The following is a 19,029-nucleotide window of genomic DNA, read 5'->3' on the forward strand; positions in this document are numbered from 1 at the left end:
ATTTGTTATTCGAGTCGCTTAAAAATGTAATTTAATAACATTTGGGACTTCAAAATATGATAGTTTTCATATTCTACGTCGTTAATGTTGAACGCCAAAGAGCAGGTTTCAATAATTTCAAAAATGTTTCTTCATTCTCGACATAATATTCATGTAGAAAGTGCTATTACATTCTCCCCTATTTTGACTCTTATTACACCGGGGTACTGACTAATTGAATATACCTCTCAGTGACAAATGATAGGAAATTTTAGGTTAAACTTTTTTCCAGTTCAATTTTTAACGTTTGTATTTAAAGTTTTTAATATTTTTTATCGCCCTAAATGCACTTTTTAGCCGGTTTTTGAAAGTGTTTTTTGGTCTATTTATGACCCTTCTACATGTCTCGAAGGTATTTATTAGTAGATAGAGATATTTGTTGGTAATTGCGGGAGTAACCACAGTTTCAAATTCCAGAGGCTTTGTCTTTTGACTATTTGGTGTCTTTGGATGCAAGTTTCCCATGTAATTGCCTGAATTTAATGTTACATTAATCATTATTTGCCTATTTAAAACTACCCAATCATGTCATTTAATGAAGCTCATCAGCAAACATGCTCATCAGTCAACAAACTTTCCTTGGTAGACTTGAAGAAGCACAGAAGAACTGAAGAAGATTTTAATCAAGAATTTAGCATTTTAAAGCCTCAGTTATTTAAACATTGTTTTGTTACTTGATTATTGCTTATTCCTCAATATCAGGATCATATTGTGTATTGCCAAAAATGGTCTGAATAACCTCTTTGATCAATTCATAGAACACGCAAGATCCCCGTGGAAGACCCAATGGAATTGCGCAGAAAATCCTGTTATCACATACATGAGTTTGTTTGGGCTAAAGTTGCAGGTAATTCCCACTTCAAATTACATCAATGGCTTACTATTATTTGCTGTTAGGGTACCCCCATTGGCCAGCTATAATAATGCCTCACGACCAAAAAGCACCTCCGCCTACCGACGACAGCGCTTACTGGATTTATTTCTTTGGCTCTCACAACTATGCCTGGGTTAAGGAAAAGTACATTAAACCTTATGCTAGCAACATTAAGAAGTATACCCGTAGATGCTCACAGAATGTGCAAGATGCTCACAAGGAGCTCAAATTGAATCGAAGTATTTTTAATACTCTGTGGGGGTGATAGGGAGATAAAATTGATGGTATAATTTCCAGAGCATTTAATGCAGAATCCACTTTTTCAAATGGCCATTGTTCAATTTGGCACTAAAGAGAAGGCTAACAGGTCTACCAGACCTGACCCCCCTGAGACATCAAGCAGTATTCGGCGCAAAATAAGAAAGAGAAGGGCAATAAGCAATGAAGGAAGTGTCCAATCTAGATCCAGGTTTGTATATTTGAGAAACAGATCGCCAGGTTTGAGATCTAGGTCAACCTTTTTGAATGTAAAAGAATATCTTAATAATACAAATTTCCAATTTGTTCTTTAGGTCGGTTTATTCTGAAGACTTTGATGGACTTCTCCCACAGAGTTCAGAGGAGATTACTTCCACTCCTGGGGAGCAAATTATCATAACCAAAAAGAATGTTGGAGTGTTTGCTTGTAATTTATATGCAGAAGCAGTTACAAAGGTACTTTTAGGTCCATAAATTGCACTGTTCCCATGTTGTTTTTAGAATTTGATAGATTATGGTCACAATGTGATTGTGTGGAGCACCAGTGAGGCTTTATGCTTGGATCTGAAACAGTATGCAAAGCATGTGGGCTTTGAATGTGTAACTTTCAATGACCCCCGGGATGTAGTCAAGAACTCTGCTATAATATTCAGTATGTTATCAAGTAGGGAGGAGGTCCGCAGAGTTCTTTCGAGCCTCAATAATGGTAACCCTCAGGACTGTCTATTCTTTGGCAAGATCTATATTGAAATGACTACAATAGATCATGAAATGTCCTATGATCTAGACAACTGGTTTATGACCAAGGGAGCAACATACATGGAAGCAATGGTGAGTGCTTTAATGTGATGTAACTAACAATTCTATTATGTGGTGGTGGCAGGTGCAAGGCACGCGGAAGGAGGCTGAAGAGCGGGAGATGGTGACTTTAATTGGAGTCTCAAAGGATAAATCCAAGGTGTTAAGCGAATACATGTCTTGTCTATGGGCACTGGGTAAAGCCACCTATTTTGTGGGGGGTGTAGGAGCTGCTGTGAAGATCCACGAAACATTCCAAATGATAAAAGCGCTCCTTCTCTCTGGTTTTGTTGAGGTTTTGGCCCTAGCCAATGAGGTCATTGATCTCAATGTTCTATTGGATATCTTTGAAATGTCTCCTTTGTGTAGCGTCTATCTCAGAAGTATGTTTTGAGTATTCCTTCGTTGAGTATTTAGCTATATTTTACGTGTTCTTTCAGGAGTTTGTGATAATATAAGAAAAAAACATTTCAACAACACACAGGAGACCATTCAAGCTTTGCAGCAGGATCTGGAACAAATTCTGATGATTTCGAACAAGTATCATGTGACTCTGCCCCTATCGTCGATTGCTAATCAACTATTTAAGCACGCACGAAGAGTGGGACTAGACAGCAAAGATTCGTCTGCCATGTATTTGAGAGCCGAGCTTGCCCTTTAATTTGTTAGTGAAATAACGCAATAAATATTCAACGTGAATTTTTTTTAAGGAGAATTCGTATTTTTTTTATTATGAAAGTGAAATTTATGGTGAAGTGTAATAAGATGTTTGGTTCAAAATCTGGAACAGTTTGGCACATTCACCAATTCTGCAGTTAGAGAAAAATGTGTTGTTGATAACGAAAAAAATAAAATAATCTGCCTTGCATCTAACTAAACAATCAACATTTTGGACACTTATTGTTAATTAAATTGTTCGAGTAACATAATTTTGTTCTATTATGTTTTTGACTAATGCTAAAAAAAGAAACAAGCAATCGAAATAAACATTAAGCAACTTGATGGTGTAAAGGTACGCTCATGTATCTTTTACCCACGCAGTGTAAAGTGGTTTAACATTTTTTTTTCGAAACTAAAAAGAACTGCTATGTTTCATTTAGAAAAAAAGTAAAATAAAGGTCAGTTTCCGGTGTAAACGCTATAGTCATATTAAGTTTACATTTTTACAATGTCAGGTTTTTCTATAAAATAAAAATAGATTAAACTTGTAATTTCCCATATAAGGATTGTGTCAGCTCCCAAAGGCGGATCCTCTCAAATCGGGTACTTCCAGGACTATCTTCGTATTTAGTCAATGGGATAGATGATAATTCTCGAATCGGCCTTCGACAAACCGATTTGGTGCATTCACACACGACATTTAACATTTGATATCAGGAACGTAGAAGTGCAAGGAGGTATATTTAGCTCCTGATAATCCCATATTATTTTTTCCTTGGGTGAAATTGTTGGATGTACCCTACTCGTTTTTCGATTATCAAATTTGTGCACTTTTCATAAATTTATAGTTTTCGTACTACTAAAGAGTTTCGTTAATTAGAATTTCTTTTTCTGAACTGTATATAATAGTCGATAATAATTTTCAAATGTGAATACGAAATGACGGGAAAAAACTCCATACCCAAAAAATAAAAAACTTGGCATGCAAAAAGAATTTATTGGTTAGATGACATGTCCAATCATCCATTAATAATATAAAACGCTTTATTTTTATATATTAATTAATTTTATAATAAGTAAATAAAATAAAAAATCCCGCCATTAAACTTTAATGGTGTATGTTGGGTTGCAGCTATTCAGGCCAACTGCCAAGGTTCCATCTGTTAGTGAGGCTCTATATCTCGCTCTGTAAAAAACAAAAAAACCCTACGTTATTTACAAAATCTACAACATTGATATCTTCTAACCACTCTGTCACTTATCAGAATATATAAACGTCAAACAATTATCATAAGGTTGAATTTCTAAACCATCTGTTCTTGACATATAAACAAATAACCTTCAAAATAGATTAATTAATCGGTTTCGAACTAGTTACAATGTCGAACAAGCCGTGTTTTTTAGTATAATTTTGTTAGTTACACTATTAATTTCCGTAACAATGTCTGTGTCCGACGTCTACAATGATGTCACTCTGTAAGTACCTTTGAAATCGCTTGACATTCCCCATATTTGAAAACGTATTTCGCGCAACCCCCTGGATTATTTATTCAGTCTTTAATCTACCCCAAACTAATCAGTTCAAAGGTCACAAAACCTTACAGATACATAACAGCAGAAAAGTTCTATTTGGAGCCCAAATCAAGTGATGAGTTGCTGGTCATTGATAGAGCCTCGGAAGTGGTTACTCTTGAGAGAAACTCTGGTCAAATCCCACCAGCTCATTCTCGCAAAGACTTCTGTGGTCTTTTAGGTTCAATCAACCTACTAGCAGGGCGCTACCTTGTTCTCCTCACCCAACGAGATTTAGTAGGGTACTACTTCTCCTTAAAGAAATTCCTGTAGCCCCCTCTATTAATCAATCATCTTAAAGATACATAGCAGGCCACCCAATATGGAAATTAGTAAAAGCCGAGTTGGTGCCTTACTCTCGAAGCTTACTGCACTTGAACAATGAGAAATTGGTGGATAATAATGCCTATTTGAGCATGGTGGAACACACTTTGGCCACCCCAAGTTTCTATTTCAGTTACAGCTATGACATAACACATTCAATCCAACGGTTACACGACATTAGCCCCGACTTCTGGCAGCAAAGCTTGCTGGAAAGGGCTGATTCTCGATTCGTCTGGAATCGGCATTTATTAGAGCAATTCCAAGACCCGAATTTCCGGAGATTTGCCTTACCCTTAATGTTAGGATTCGTGTCTATAAATCAATGTGTTGTGAATGGGAGGAATTTTATGTGGGCCTTAATATCGCGCCGAAGTGTCTTGCGGTAAGGCTGTATATTAAACCAAATAGGGTTTTCTGAAGAATCAATTTTTTAAGGGCGGGCACGAGATGGTTCCGCAGAGGAATAGACCGTGATGGAAATGTAGCCAACTTTGTAGAAACCGAGCAAATTGTTGAATCAGGGGAGGGAGATAGATCTAGTTTTGTACAGATACGAGGCTCCATTCCATTGTTCTGGTTCCAAAAACCAGACTTACGCTACAAGCCTCCAATTACGTTAGACCAAAACTTAGACCCGCAGGAGCACCAGAGCGCCTGCCTCAAGCACATCGAAGCGACGGCATTAATTTACGGACGACAAGTCATGATTGATTTAGTGGATCAAGTGGGATCTGAGGGTAATTTTTTGGTTGTCTCTAAGAAAGCTTGTAAGGTGTTTGTTGTAGGAAGACTTGAAAAAGCTTTCAAGGACATTATAGGGCTTTTGGGCCACCCTTCAGCCAGGTATGAACCCTTCGATTTCCACGCCGAATGCAGGCAAATGAAGTGGCACCGATTGGCCATTTTGATAGACCGAGTATCTCTGGATCAAGAGGAAATGGGGTACTTTTTGATACTCAGAGATGGGACGTTGATGTCTTTGCAGGAAGGCAAGTGTTTGCTCTTTGAATAGGGGCGAAATACGTTGAATTACGGTTTGAACACATGTTTAAGTTTTGTTCTGAAAGATTTCCTGTGGACTCTTAGAGGATATAAGTTAACTGTTTTGAGCGTTTTTTAAATCTTAGGGCTTTTTAGCGAAAAACAAATCCAATTTAAACTTGAGAAGTTTTTAAATTATTTTTTTGAAGTAGCACGCAGCTATATTTGATTTTAGAATTAATGACAGTATATCCCGTCTGGGGTCGCTTTCGCTAAATTTGCGCGAGCACATAAGAGATGGCACCAATGTCGATTTTAAATTTAAAATATTTCCGCTAAGAACGACAATGAGAGATCTCTGTACATTATTTTATATATACATACATATAATTTATAGACGCAACTTCTGGAGGGTAACCTTGTATTTTAATATCTCTTAAAGGTGTATTCCGCACAAATTGCATCGACTGTTTGGATCGCACCAACGTAGTTCAAAGCATGTTGGCGCATCAAAACATCGAGACTGTTCTGGGACGTTTCGGTATCTTGCGCCCCGATCAACGTCTGGAGCTTCAGCCTTCATTCGAGAATTTATACAAAAACGTGTGGGCCGACCACGCTGACCTGATCAGCACTCAATATTCCGGCACTGGAGCCTTGAAAACCGACTTCACCAGAACTGGTAAATAAGGTTATTTCAATTTACAAAAAAATTCACAGTTCGCCATTGAAAAGCAGATGTTTTTCACTGTCTTCAGGTTTGGATTTTGACAAGAGAGAGTGACGTTAGAAAATCATCAAATGTTAGCCATTCACGTTCGGTATTCCACTCATTCTGTCATTATTGAAGTTCATGATCGAAGTGAAAAATCTCCAGACAAATTCAGTATGACTTGTCCGTCTTGATTCCATATTTCTGCAGTAATTTAGCAATCCGACAATGATCGTTTTTTGATTCTTCTCACGAGAGAACATACATACTCGCATACAGCCCACACACAGAGGAAAAACAATTGCGTTCATGGCAAACCGATATTCATATAAATTTAGATTTTTTTATAACACTGAGCCTTTCAGGCAAGCGTACTAAAGGGGGAGTGCTGCAGGACGCCGTCAATTCCCTGATGCGTTATTACAAGAACAACTTCAATGACGGATTCCGACAAGATTCCATCGATTTGTTCCTGGGTAACGGCAAAACGATATCGCCGCTAGCCCCACCTCCCGGCTGGCGCTACGTCACCTTCCCCTCTGTTTTACTGGTAGCTACCGCCATGTTTATCGCGTCTGCTCTGTTTCCTTCAGAGTACTCTACTGAATGTCTACTATACCTGCTGTTTTGGGGCGGCATGATGGCTGCCACGGCCTACTACATCTTCCAATATGGCACAGAGTTTGTCGACAAACCAAAGTTAACGGCTTATGCGTCGTAGGGGGGCGGGACTTAATTGCCATTGGTCCGGTGTTTTTAATAGTCAATTTTTATTGGATGAAGAGGGAGATTTATTTAAGACATATTTGTTATGCAACATTCGCTTTCAAAAGAGAAAGTATTAACTGAAAAATGGTGATTTTATTGATAAAAACCCATATGTTTCTGGTGTTAGAAACATTCGAATCCGCAAGATGCCATTAGAAAATGTATTTTTCCAGCCTTAAAAATTAAAGAAAATATGAATTTGAAAATAATCGCATCTTGATATGACACACAATTACATGTAAATTCGTATCTGAATGACGTTATTAAAAAAACGCACCCATATGTATGTACCTAAAATTTTCAAAAATTTGGGCAGGGCTCAACTCACTCATGTGCGCTAATAATTTAAGAAATACGTACGACAATCGTTTTAGAAAACTGCATTAACTAACTGAACAATCGTAGTTTTACTCACTTAAAACACGTACTGCTTGCACAAAGCTCTCAGGAACACGCTTTTCCTCAAATTGCTCGCCTCCCTCTGTATCTCCTCGTTGTTATTCGAGTTCAATTCCAGCATCCCCATCACCTGAATGGCACATTTACGTCTTTGAAACTCCCCTCTTCGGTTGTGGGTGTGTATGAGAAACTCCAGGATATTGGTGTCCCAAAAACAGTGGTAATACGCATCTACTGCGTCGTTGCATGACTTCTGCTCACCTGCACGGTAATTCATTGGTTAAAAACCTACTTCACACTCTCAGGAAGAATTACCTAAAATTCGAAACGCTAGGGAATAGTCCGGTTCTTCGAGAAACTGGCACAGGACAGCCGCCTGCGTGTGACAGCCCAATGCCTGGCAGCATTTGATCATGCGTCTGAAGACGTGGTCGTCATAGCGCATAGGAATGTTGAAATAATCGTTGCAGATTATCAGACTTTTCAAGTAGAACGACAAGGAGATCTTGTAGTTGCCATTGGCTGTAAATGCAATATAGAAGGCAACAATATCAAGGCATAAAACTTAAGAAAAACAAACAATAATTGACGTCTCCCATCAACCTCAGCCAAGGAACGTTGCTGGGGTAATGTTTCAGTCCCAATCGGGTTACCTCAGAGAGCATTTCAGATACCGCCCCAAGGTTATAGGAATTGGCGCTAAAATGATAAAAAAAAAGCTATTAGCGGAAGTGTCAATATTTGCCTTAAAATCGTAAAAATTACTGTTGACATTTAGGAAAATTCGCTGCTGAGTCACTGACGCCACTCGAAACAGCTTTCTCAGTCCTTAATACTACAGTAGTCATCCACCAAGTAATGCATTATTTTTTGAAAATCATAATACTTACTTGCTAACAGTGGCAGGCCACAAATTCATACATTCCACCTGCAGTTCCATGTTGGCCTCATCCCGGAACACGTTGTACAGCTTGGTGAACATCGATATAACTGCGGTGAGGCAGCGCGCATCTCGCAGCTTCATGACAATGGCTAAGACATTGGTTTTAAGGTTACTGGTATCGTGGTAGGAGCCGCGTTTTGATTGAGCAGGGTTGGGGGCGAACGCCGGCAACACTAGTCGAAAAAAATTAAACAATTTTCAAAACAACATCACAATCACTGATTAATATTCCAACAATGCTGCCAACTCACCTATATCCCACAATTCCTTGGGAAATTTCTTCGTTCCCTTGTGCTTGACCATATCGAGACTGGTGGCAGCAACTGCAGACATAACCTCAAATGAGGTCCACCTCTTGTCAAAAGCCACCAGAAACTCCCATCTCCCCAAATTCAGCAGACAGAGGGCGCAGGCTTCCAAAATCTCCCGACGAGGCAATACCGAACTGTCATTAACCTGCAGGCACACCTCGCAAGCATTTGCCAAAGCCGACTTATCTTCGAATGTCATTATTTTCAATTAATCCCAGTGTTTTATTTTCTCAAGAAACTTACCAACGCTGCTTTGAGGCCACTCCTCCAACATCTGAGTGATCTGCACAAGTAACACTTCCCAATTGACCATTTTCGTGAGTTTCTGCATGGTATTACTTGAAGCTGCGCTTTGTAGCTCCTTGTCAAGGACAATAAGCAGTTCCATGGCCAAAGTCCAGTTTCGGCTTTGCAGCTGTTCTTTGGACTTGGCCAGCAGCACATAGGTGAAATCAAGCAACAGCCCTCTGGGCAGGTTTTTGACCACACTCTCTAAGGGTATAGGTAGCTCCCACTGTGGGTTAATGTCCCACATTGCAACTCCCAAATTAGTCATCCCAATTTTCGTTAAGAGATCCTTGATTTCCTTCCAATCATAAGTGGAGATGAGCTGCTTGGAGAGGCGGCGAAGTTCCGCTCTGGGCTTTCCTTAAAAAACCACAATCAATGACTACTAAATCATACTTCTTTGTCTTACTTTTCTTGCTTGAAATACCAAAACTTGGTTCGCTTTTTAGCAGAAGCTCGGGCACATCGACTACAGCCTGCTTTTTTACTAATATTAACTCAGCTTTACTGAATATTCCAGAAAGATCGGAGGCCTTAATTCTCGTCAATAAATCCCGGATTTCGTCCTTGATGAGCAGCAGCAGTAAATGGTCTTTAATCAGCTTTTTGTCCTCCTCGGAATGCGATTTCCAGTTTACTTGCACGGCCTATGATAGGCAGTTTAATAAATCAATAAGGAACAAGAGACAACGCTACAATGGTCTATTGTTTTTGTTTATTAAGGGCCGACTATCAAACAAAAAGCACAAGCGCTATTTAGGATATAAAAAGAAAACTATTGAAAATCTGAACTTTGCTTTGATGTTGACAAAATTGTGGAGTGTGTATGTTTCTTATTTATGACGTGTTTTCTGTCAAATATCTAACGAAAATTAGCTTTCCTTTGACTGTCTAACACTAAAATCAAAAACGAAATTCCAACACTGCGTTGTCAAACCATGCATGGACTTTACCCAGAGAAAGGAATCCACATTTTTCTCCATATTCCAGCAGAGCTCGTTTAAACTCTTGCGATCCAGCACGCACCGCACGTAATTTAAAGCTTTGACTTTGAGCAGCAAATCTCGAGCCACGGTGAAAGCCCCACTAGACAACGCCCCCTGTATATCCAGTTCCAAATTAATTCTGTGTGCCAGCGGAATATCTTTTTGTAAATTATCCTGTTGCAACACGTTGGTGACGCCCTAAAACTCCATATTTACTCAAAACATACGCTCAAACAAATAAAAAACTTACCACAAATTGATTGACAATTGAACTATTTAGCTGCTCAAGCAATCCCTTTTTGTGCACATCTGCAGCAGGATCACAAGCCTTCATATAAATCTCAAGAACCTTCTCATCAATAGTGGCAAACCCACTAGATTCAACTATAGAATTAAGGAAGCTTTTGCACTTGAAAAAGTGCAGTTTAGCAGCCTCATACTCTTCCCGATAATAGAAAAACGTCCCCAAATCGTAGCAAATCTCCGCGGAAAACTCTGCACGTGAAATTATGTTAGCTTTGGCCCATTGAAACTCGATCGTATCGTTCTCTTCTGTAGGCATTTGAAAACACTCGAAAGTCAACATATCAGGAACTTCCTCCCATTGCAAAGCATCTGTCAAAAATTGTATGGTTTTTGTGATGTTTTCTGGGCAACAAATAATGCTTTCGTCTGTGGGGGACATCTCATTTATCCTTAAAAGCTTGGAATAGCTTACAATCACTTGTTAAAAGATTTAAAAGTACCCATATCTCTGCTGCCAATTTGAAGTGATTCGGTGCATTGAGGTGTTTAAAAGCCAGCGATAGAACAGTAAAAGAGCAAACAGAAACTGAGAACTGGCGCTTTTTATATCTATCTGCTCAATATTTGTTATATCCAAAATAGCCCTTTCTTCACTCGTAAAGTACATTAAGTCTTGGAGCAAGTTGATTTGAGTTTTAAACGGCAAAGACCTCAACTGGGCTATATTAATACAAATTTTAATCCCCTCTCAAAAGAATATAAACTCACTTACAAAGATTCCAATTCAAATGTGCGGCAACTTTCAGGGACAAAATCTTCATTGCTATATTTTTTGCAGGGTGCTTGAGTTTTAGCTCATTTGACCCTGTATCACCCGCGCAGTCCACAGGCTCAAGTTCCTGACGGTTTTTTAGGGTTACCGCAATCACCTCATAAAACTTTGTAATAAGATCTGTGGGTGAAGGATCTGAAACAATGTTTTTTTACACAGGGGTTACGCAAGTTCGGGGGAAAATACCTGGATTGGGTTTCCGTAAGTGCGTGTAGAGCAGGTCTTTGTCCAACAGGAATTCAAAGCCCAAGACAGTGTCCCGGGAAATAGGCACTGAGCCCGGTTTTAATAGGTCGACGTCCATTGCCGGTGTTATGGAAGCAAGAACGGAGGTTTGGGGTCAGTTCTAAGGAGATTTTGAGGGCATTTTAAATTGGGTTTTAAAGAAAAAATCTTTATTTTAAACTCAGATATAAATGTAAATAGAGGATACTTATTTTTATTCATTGAGGTTAGATTGTCGTCCATTGTTGTCAACAGAAAATGGCTGCTTGATGCGGCAATGTCGCTTTCTATCGTTTTAAAGGGAAACAAGAATAAAACGTGAAAACGTCGTAAAAATTATGACCGATATTATTCAATGCATATGGAGAATGCCTAAGAGAATTTATAATAAACATTTTTTTTTAATCTACCAAAAACGCTACAAAATTAAATTTATATTCATATAAGATTTGACTTGACTACCGCATTTTGACATCTCCGGAAGTTATGTTTCCGCCATTTGACCTCTAGGAAGTATTTTGAATTATTCTTGCATTTACGCCTCTGAGAACTGGAAATCACTGCACAGAAGCTCGACGAATTACGTTACTTTCATGTAAATTATTATATGAGTGGAATTAAAAGAGTGGGAGCTTAAAGCGCTTTAATATAGTACTCTGAAACTGTTAAGAATTATGCAAAACAATTTGACGGGTATCATTTATTTGACCGCCACGCCACTACATTACCGGAAGTAACAAAGGAATATATGTTAAAGTTAGGTTTAGGAAAGAGGATAAAGCCTCTAATAATTTAATAATGCTTGTTGTTAAGACTGTAGTTAGTCATATTGGACTATTTCCTCGATTAAGATACCCGATGCTACGCCCATGTATTTGTAATTCCGTTTTAGTTCCCGAATATTACTAGGTCCTTTTTTTTTAATAAGTTATTTTAGCGATAGTCACGTGCATTCAAGGAATTCCCAACGTTAGTATCCATCATCCCCAGATGGTGGTTGTTTTATGATTGGGATTTCCAACAATGCTCTTGTCGGAGCTATAATGTCGGTCCAATTTAAGCGCCGCTCCGCCGGCATGGCCAACGAAGGTCCAATCGGCTATTCATCTGGACGTTGCGCGTTAACACGATGAGTAGCCGGGAAGCCGACAATTGCTTCCAAGTTAGGGGTACGCCTATGAGTACCGGCCCTTAGCTCTACTATTTAAGACCTAGAAATATAGAAATCGCTCTATCATCTCTCACTGCAACAACATCACGACCAGGACACTGTGAGTTCCTCAGCTACCTTGCGCGTCCTCTTCCGATTTATAACAACTACTCCGGGCGTGAATTATTAAGTTAGTTAAGTGCGCTACTTTCGTGTATTGTTCAATAGTACAATAAATGAATTGTAAAGTACTCCCGAGTTCATTATCCGCGAGTCACGAAATACTGTAAAATATTCACGAGGGTGGTACTCGCGCCAATCGAGGGACGAACTCCCTAACCCGAACACTTGTAATTTATTATCCCAAGATGCATTCACATGCTGTTGCAGTTTTGTATTTGCACAAAAACACATTAATAGATAAATAAAATAACTCTTGATTACCCACCTCTCACGTCACCAAAAGAAGATGATCAAGTGCAAACTCGGCAAAGTTTTTGGTCAAAAAGCTAGAAATTATTTTATTTGTGCTTTGAAGAGCTTATACGACACATCTCAATATTATAATTATACCCGTGAATTTTAAAATATCTCAGTAGTGTTATATAACCAGGAATTTGAGGCAGATTCGGGACGCTACCTTGTGACGTTACCGGAAGTGTTTCGAACGAGAAACTCTAGAACAAATTTAAACCTCTTCGTTTAATTTTGAAAAAAATCCATGGAAATTCTGGTCCAAAACCCACAAAAAATATTATCCGCATGCACTTAAGGTCCGCAATCAGTGAATCTACCGCTGAATCACCTGAAAAAACACGCGACCATCACTGCCAAAAGTTGGCATTGGACAATTTCAACTGTCTGTCGCGCAGTAGCTCAATTGTTTAACGCCGTTGTAAACAATCTGTAAACGGCCATCAAGCGCGTTACGTTCCGAGATGAATTACAACGAAAATATGGAAAATATCAATTCCAACATTGGGCAAAGCTACAACAGTTTATTCGTGGACAATGAGGCCTACCAGGAAAACAGCAGCAGTGACGAAAACGATTCTGGGAGCGACCGAGAGGAAAGAATACGGCAAATGCAGTACGAGGTAAACATACTTTAGATTTGAACGCTCAAATGCTTCATAAATCGCGCACTAAAATGAAATCGAATTCAAACTTGACGGTGCATTTATTGGTGGTTTTATTAAATTAGGCGGCATTGCAACCTACAGTGAAATTTCCCCAGGAGCCTCTTCACCAGAACTTTTTAAATCAAAATGTGGCGATGGGCATGGGAATGACGCCGGTGCGCAAACGCCGCGGTAACCTGCCCAAGCACGCAGTCAAGATTTTAAAACGATGGCTTTATGAGCACCGCTACAACGCTTATCCCAGCGACGCCGAAAAACTGATCTTGAGCCAGGAGGCGGGACTGACAGTGCTGCAAGTTTGCAATTGGTTCATTAACGCGCGCAGACGCATTTTGCCCGAAATGATACGTAGGGAGGGCCATGATCCACTCAACTACACCATTTCGCGAAGGGGTAAGAAGACTGTGGGGAGTTACGTGGCTGACCAGGGGATAGTCGGGTAAATATCCTAGAACGGCTACATCAGGCCATTTTTTAGTGTTTGTTCTCAGGTGGGGGAACGATTATGAGATGCCAGGCGCCAAACGCATGCGCATGACTCAAGAATACGATGAAGGCATGACGCTCTTCTACAGATCAGAGCCGGAGGACAGCAACGAGTATGAGGACTCCAGCCACAGCGACGAGAACTTCAACCCTAATTGGCAGTACACCACGTTCACCAATGACGCCTATAATCAGCAAGCCTTTGAGACGTATTAAAGTCCATAACTAACCTTCAAAAAGTGATTGATTCGGCTCGACATAGGTGTACGCAGCAGACACAGCAGTACCAGCTAGAGCAATCCGCAGGGCCCAGTCCTAAAGTGCAGGTTGTACCGGCCAATCAAATCGAACCGGACCATATGGTGATCGATGAGGAAAAGGACAAGTTCAAGTGCCTCTACCTGTTGGTGGAGACTGCGGTGGCCGTAAGGGAAAGAGAGAAGCAACAAGAGACGTCTGAGGTCCTTTAAAACATTAATTTAGGTCACAACGTTGCTGTTACATTGTTGATGTTGTGTTGCAATAAAGTTGATTGATTTTTTGCCTTTTGTGAACTGTTCTGAAGCGTCCATTTTGTTGCAAGAGCAATGCAACCACATGAAACCGTCACCCTCCTCCAAAAATTATGTTTATTATTATAATTCTCAAAACTATAAAATAGCTTCAAAGGGACACTTTAATCGAATTTGATGATCCCATTGAACTGGTCAACTGAGGTTTTGCAACACTGTTAACATTCTCTAAAAGAAAAATAAATGACTACTCAAAAACAATCAATATCTGGTCCGATATATGCAAGCAGAATCCTGTCCGTCACACCCCAAACGACGAGCATGCTTGAAGATATCATTCGTATTGGATGCCAATGGCATCGGCTGTTTGAAATGATTCGACATTTGCAGGCCTTGAGCGATATCACGCTGAAGCTGCTCAATCGGCTCTTCAGTGTCTTGTGATGATAAGAACTTCTTATTCACAATCGCATCTGATTTACCTAAAAAAAAGAGAATAAACAGCGGTAAAATTGCACAAACGTCTTAAGCTAAATGACGAACATACTTCTCAGATACTCGCTGGACATGTGGGTCATCTTGAAGATGTTATTAAAGGCATCCAACTTGATGCTGCTGCGGTCTGCCATTACGAAACCCTCGACCAAGGAGGCAAGGAAAATGCCGCGCATCATTTGGAAGATCATGTGGATCTTAGTTGCAGAGCCGATTTTGCCCAGCAGGAATGAGGCCTGAAATAAATTCCAGTGTTACTACATTAATTGTAAAGAACAAATAGACAAACTCATACTCTTTCAATCTAAGAATTAACTAATTAGACTGCTTTAAGCTCACTACAAATTAAATTAATTACTTTACAAAATCAATTAAACATTTTCACTAAAGCACAGCTGTATAATTTGCCCACATGCTCCCCAGTTTAAAGTGCATAATAATGACATGTTGCTTCTAAACCTTTACAATAACAACAACTTCTACTTACCTTTCCGATTGCCTTGAAACATGACTGACAATCGACAAATAAAGATTGCAATCCTGCAGCCAACACAATGATCTCCCCATTAATAGCCTCTGGTTTACACCCTTGCAACATGGCCTCCAAATATAGTCCTTCTTTCTTTGAAATCAGCTCATGAAAATCCTTGGAGGTCTCTGGATCAATGCTGGTCATCTCCACATAACCCTTACCCCGCAAAAGATCATCATTTTTATCAGCAATACCCAGCTGATTTATAATAGCCTTGGCCTGATCGGGATCCGAGAGGCAGCTGAATGTAATGTTTGCATTTCGGATCTGAAATTTGGTGTGAAATTCGAATTTTTTACACAAAAAAATGAATTACCACTTGTCGGGGAGTGTTGCACACTTTAAAGAAAGTCTGCTGCTTATCAGCATACTGTTGTAAATCTTCACACAGGCTTGAACTTCGACTCCAGATATAAAGGCGATGGCCAGATTTAATTAGGTTCTTGATGAGGCCTTCAGCAGACACACTACCAGCGAGAACCCCAAAAAATTTGGAAGATGTGCCCAGGTTTACAGTATTTAATGTAATGTCTCCTTCCAGTGAATTCTCCAGGGAGTTGGCTAATTCAGGACTAGCCCTAAATAATCTTTCTTTAGTGTCTCTTGAACCAGATGAACGTGCTTTTTTATGAGGTACTGGAGTGTTCTCCTTCAAAGGAAAGATCCTCTTCTTTTCTCCACTTTTTACACTGCCCCCACTGCTCTTTCTTGCTTTCTTCGGACTGGGTCTATTTGAAACATATTTTGCAAAGGGGATTTTGAAATCTGGGTCATTGGCCAAGCTAGCAATTATCTCCTCCACTTCAACTACAGCAGCCTCTGTATTCTTTTTCTTATATTGCCTCTTGAATTCCTCATAGGGTTTAATGTTCTTATCCTCGACCCATCCATAGTTGTGTGTGCCGAGGAAGTAAATCCACTGCATATCCTTCACAGTTTTTGGAGGAGCTTCTGGATTAGGAGCCATTACGATGCCAGGCCAATGGCTGTAAGTTGGCATTTTGGCCCAGACAAACTCATTCTCCTTGAAAACCATTATTAATGCTTTGATGACTTATAGTCTTGTCTGATACGCTCTCTTTCTTTTAGAGGTGGTAGTAGGGGGTATTGGCCCTGCCTGCGCCTATAGGACCTCACCTCACCCTGAAAAGACACAGTTGTGCACTCAAAGCTGAAACACACAAATTGGCAGAGAAAACCCTTTGGCGTCCCCACTGAGTACAATTTATTCAACCGGCAGTCCACTCACCCAGAACTTCTTGCACGCCTTGTAATTTTCGATATGGAAAAAACACTTTTCCTTGTCGTAGTTGTACTTGTTAAAGCACTTGAAAGTTAGCTCTTGTTCTTTGAAACAGGGGTTGTTTTCCTCGGTATTACGGCCTTGCTGCTTATCTTTCATAATAATGGTGGACAACAGACGCGCGGGGATGATATTTGACAAGTTTGACAGTTAGGGTTAGAAGAATTGACAGATGACTCGTTTACCGACCGAGGATTAGATGATAAAGAATTCTGCTGAAGTACGATTGAAACTATAGAAAATAATGTAAACTAACTACATTTATTTTAATAAAAGAATGAATGTTTTAATAAGATCTTTTTTCTAATGGGGTTACTCACTTATGATATAAAAACAATAAAGTTATGGATGATAGACTCATTTAATTTGTTGGTCTTCTATATTCATTATTTTCCTATTACTAGTAGTGATGGGTCAAAATGAGTTCTAAAAGATAATCAATATTTAACCCATTTGAACTTCACTTACAGTGCACAAAAAATTGTTTACATTATAGACAAAATATACATTCATCATTGGGTGATTTGAATTAGGGAACCCTAACCTCAATTTCTGCACAGTTGTAATAGAATCTATCATACACGTGTGTTGCTAAAAATCTAAAATGTCCAGAAACATAATCTTTTAACAATTTCAACTACTGTTTCTGAAATTTCCGTCACCATGGGCGACTTAAACATAGATATGAACTCATTTGAAGCCGTTAAACCTAAAAAACGGCGCAACGACTCCTTAGGTGAAGCCATGGAAGTGGACCGCTCTGGTGTCCAGGGCAGAGCTCGAAACAGGCCCCCGAAATCCAAAAGACCTAAAACGCAGTGCTTTTCCGAAACTAAAGACGACATGCGTAAAATTCCGGTTCCCGCTCATAGGTGTAGCCCACTTAAAGACCACTGGCTGCAAATTTTCACACCTATAGTTGAGCACCTTCAACTGCAAATCCGATTCAATTTGAAGACCCGCAATGTGGAGATCAAGACGTGTTCGGACACCAAAGACATCGCCAATTTACAGAAAGCCGCAGACTTTGTAAAAGCGTTTGTATATGGGTTTGAAGTAGAGGATGCTCTGGCTTTACTTCGTCTGGACGATTTGTTCGTTGAAACCTTTGAAATTAAGGACGTGAAAACGTTGAAAGGGGACCATCAGAGCAGGGCTATCGGGCGACTTGCAGGGAAAGGGGGACGCACCAAATTTACCATTGAAAATGTGACCAAGACCAGGATAGTGTTGGCCGATAGTAAGATTCATATACTAGGGAGTTTTCAGAACATTCAGTTGGCCCGAAGGGCTATTTGTAATCTTATCTTGGGTTCTCCACCATCAAAGGTTTATGGGCAGTTGCGGAGCATTGCTTCGAGGGTTTCTGAGAGGATGTAGATTTAGCCTTCACATATGTTAATTAAGAATAAAATATGTTATATTATTTATAAATAAATGCCTTATTATATGGTATGTATAAAATTATCACGTTATCGAAACACTGGTTTAGATTGTCCCTTAATCTATGTCACCCCAACTATAATTACCTCTTAAAGAATCGAATATAACTCAATGCACCCAATATAACTGCTTCAAGGGCAATAATCACAATAAGTATGACCTTATTATAAAGCACATTGCGTCCCATTTTGGTGATCAGACCTTTAGCACTGTCCAGTTGGCTGTTGGCCTCCTCCAACCTGTCTCTGGTACGCAGCAGAGTTTCTCTTTGTTCTCCTAATTCGCTTACTACCTCAGTTCCTATATTCTCGGTTTCGATCGCAATTTGGTGGGACCTGGCAATGCTCTCGCCTGTACGCTCCAGAGCCTGGGTACCCTCCAAAAGCACTTGGCGGTTATGAGCATCCCAATCGTACGTAGGTCTTTGGGGAAACATTTTAATGTTTTGTAGATGATTTTCGTTAAAGGGTTAAAGGTTTCGGCAGTTGACAATGTCAATTAAGAATTGACATAATTATCCTGATTATCACGAGATGTCACCGAGATGCAAGGCCAGCCATTTTTTAAAGTTTCATGATTAAATCTAGTTGTACTTTCTGTATCAGAAACTTATTTCCGTTAATTTAAATTATGCATAATAAGAATCAAATACCTCTTCGTTACATTATCAACTCTCATTATTTACTTTTATATTTATATTTATTAACGCAATGTATTATTTTGACTTTATTGGTTAATAAAGTATTTCAA

At 39.5% G+C, this 19,029-nt stretch overlaps 7 protein-coding genes across 8 annotated transcripts; 4 read left to right on the forward strand and 3 right to left on the reverse strand.

Annotated features, from left to right (window-relative positions):
- Window positions 1–288: 288 nt before the first annotated feature.
- On the forward strand, window positions 289–2,679 carry LOC136414696 (uncharacterized). Of its 2 annotated transcripts, none has more exons than XM_066398865.1 (8): window positions 289–391; window positions 457–886; window positions 937–1,152; window positions 1,211–1,382; window positions 1,486–1,627; window positions 1,673–2,002; window positions 2,055–2,352; window positions 2,410–2,679. In XM_066398865.1, exons 2-8 carry the CDS (start codon window positions 826–828, stop codon window positions 2,628–2,630), a joined length of 1,440 nt encoding a protein of 479 aa, XP_066254962.1. In that variant the 5' UTR covers window positions 289–391; window positions 457–825; the 3' UTR covers window positions 2,631–2,679. The 2 variants fall into 2 exon arrangements, with proteins under 2 accessions (XP_066254962.1, XP_066254961.1); XM_066398864.1 differs by having other exon boundaries at window positions 366–391; window positions 798–886.
- A 1,287-nt stretch (window positions 2,680–3,966) lies between these two features.
- Sac1 (Sac1 phosphatase) lies at window positions 3,967–7,071 on the forward strand. The gene is made up of 7 exons (XM_066399183.1): window positions 3,967–4,105; window positions 4,234–4,443; window positions 4,503–4,907; window positions 4,961–5,262; window positions 5,311–5,514; window positions 5,949–6,188; window positions 6,584–7,071. The coding sequence occupies exons 1-7, from the start codon at window positions 4,071–4,073 to the stop codon at window positions 6,937–6,939; spliced, it is 1,752 nt and encodes a 583-aa protein (XP_066255280.1). The 5' UTR covers window positions 3,967–4,070; the 3' UTR covers window positions 6,940–7,071.
- Window positions 7,072–7,302: 231 nt separating this feature from the next.
- On the reverse strand, window positions 7,303–11,398 carry IntS8 (integrator complex subunit 8). Its single transcript, XM_066399182.1, has 12 exons — window positions 11,178–11,398; window positions 10,932–11,126; window positions 10,660–10,879; window positions 10,164–10,608; window positions 9,881–10,111; window positions 9,337–9,574; window positions 8,883–9,287; window positions 8,580–8,825; window positions 8,276–8,501; window positions 7,966–8,084; window positions 7,701–7,907; window positions 7,303–7,646 (listed from the first exon to the last, which is right to left on the reverse strand). Exons 1-12 carry the CDS (start codon window positions 11,293–11,295, stop codon window positions 7,402–7,404), a joined length of 2,895 nt encoding a protein of 964 aa, XP_066255279.1. The 5' UTR covers window positions 11,296–11,398; the 3' UTR covers window positions 7,303–7,401.
- Window positions 11,399–13,158: 1,760 nt separating this feature from the next.
- Window positions 13,159–14,535, forward strand: LOC136414659 (homeobox protein TGIF2LX-like). Its single transcript, XM_066398813.1, has 4 exons — window positions 13,159–13,463; window positions 13,604–13,947; window positions 14,000–14,203; window positions 14,257–14,535. The coding sequence occupies exons 1-4, from the start codon at window positions 13,305–13,307 to the stop codon at window positions 14,462–14,464; spliced, it is 915 nt and encodes a 304-aa protein (XP_066254910.1). The 5' UTR covers window positions 13,159–13,304; the 3' UTR covers window positions 14,465–14,535.
- A 73-nt stretch (window positions 14,536–14,608) lies between these two features.
- On the reverse strand, window positions 14,609–16,872 carry LOC136414901 (cytokine-like nuclear factor N-PAC). The gene is made up of 5 exons (XM_066399184.1): window positions 16,783–16,872; window positions 15,850–16,676; window positions 15,489–15,800; window positions 15,054–15,237; window positions 14,609–14,988 (listed from the first exon to the last, which is right to left on the reverse strand). Exons 2-5 carry the CDS (start codon window positions 16,567–16,569, stop codon window positions 14,768–14,770), a joined length of 1,437 nt encoding a protein of 478 aa, XP_066255281.1. The 5' UTR covers window positions 16,570–16,676; window positions 16,783–16,872; the 3' UTR covers window positions 14,609–14,767.
- A 548-nt stretch (window positions 16,873–17,420) lies between these two features.
- Window positions 17,421–18,327, forward strand: l(1)G0004 (lethal (1) G0004). Its single transcript, XM_066398940.1, has one exon. The coding sequence runs from the start codon at window positions 17,500–17,502 to the stop codon at window positions 18,214–18,216; it is 717 nt and encodes a 238-aa protein (XP_066255037.1). The 5' UTR covers window positions 17,421–17,499; the 3' UTR covers window positions 18,217–18,327.
- Window positions 18,328–18,342: 15 nt separating this feature from the next.
- On the reverse strand, window positions 18,343–18,745 carry Vti1b (Vesicle transport through interaction with t-SNAREs 1b). The gene has a single exon (XM_066398941.1). The coding sequence runs from the start codon at window positions 18,713–18,715 to the stop codon at window positions 18,362–18,364; it is 354 nt and encodes a 117-aa protein (XP_066255038.1). The 5' UTR covers window positions 18,716–18,745; the 3' UTR covers window positions 18,343–18,361.
- Window positions 18,746–19,029: the final 284 nt, after the last annotated feature.

This window comes from Euwallacea similis, chromosome 18 (genome assembly GCF_039881205.1).
Source record: "Euwallacea similis isolate ESF13 chromosome 18, ESF131.1, whole genome shotgun sequence".
Lineage (NCBI taxonomy): Eukaryota > Metazoa > Arthropoda > Insecta > Coleoptera > Curculionidae > Euwallacea > Euwallacea similis.

Coding starts and splice junctions, on each gene's coding strand:
- LOC136414901 (XM_066399184.1), bottom strand. CDS start 16,569: ATGGTTTTCAAGGAGAATGAGTTTGTCTGGGCCAAAATGCCAACTTAC. Junction 15,801..15,849: donor GCAACACTCCCCGACAAGTG/GTAATTCATTTT, acceptor ACCAAATTTCAG/ATCCGAAATGCAAACATTAC. Junction 14,989..15,053: donor GTCCAGCGAGTATCTGAGAA/GTATGTTCGTCA, acceptor TCTTTTTTTTAG/GTAAATCAGATGCGATTGTG.
- LOC136414659 (XM_066398813.1), top strand. CDS start 13,305: ATGAATTACAACGAAAATATGGAAAATATCAATTCCAACATTGGGCAA. Junction 13,464..13,603: donor TACGGCAAATGCAGTACGAG/GTAAACATACTT, acceptor AAATTTCCCCAG/GAGCCTCTTCACCAGAACTT. Junction 13,948..13,999: donor GCTGACCAGGGGATAGTCGG/GTAAATATCCTA, acceptor GTTTGTTCTCAG/GTGGGGGAACGATTATGAGA.
- IntS8 (XM_066399182.1), bottom strand. CDS start 11,295: ATGGACGTCGACCTATTAAAACCGGGCTCAGTGCCTATTTCCCGGGAC. Junction 11,127..11,177: donor CTTACGGAAACCCAATCCAG/GTATTTTCCCCC, acceptor ACATTGTTTCAG/ATCCTTCACCCACAGATCTT. Junction 10,112..10,163: donor CAATTGTCAATCAATTTGTG/GTAAGTTTTTTA, acceptor ATGGAGTTTTAG/GGCGTCACCAACGTGTTGCA.
- Vti1b (XM_066398941.1), bottom strand. CDS start 18,715: ATGTTTCCCCAAAGACCTACGTACGATTGGGATGCTCATAACCGCCAA.
- Sac1 (XM_066399183.1), top strand. CDS start 4,071: ATGTCTGTGTCCGACGTCTACAATGATGTCACTCT. Junction 5,515..5,948: donor GTTGATGTCTTTGCAGGAAG/GCAAGTGTTTGC, acceptor TATCTCTTAAAG/GTGTATTCCGCACAAATTGC. Junction 6,189..6,583: donor AACCGACTTCACCAGAACTG/GTAAATAAGGTT, acceptor TGAGCCTTTCAG/GCAAGCGTACTAAAGGGGGA.
- LOC136414696 (XM_066398864.1), top strand. Junction 1,383..1,485: donor AGTGTCCAATCTAGATCCAG/GTTTGTATATTT, acceptor TTTGTTCTTTAG/GTCGGTTTATTCTGAAGACT. Junction 2,353..2,409: donor GTGTAGCGTCTATCTCAGAA/GTATGTTTTGAG, acceptor GTGTTCTTTCAG/GAGTTTGTGATAATATAAGA.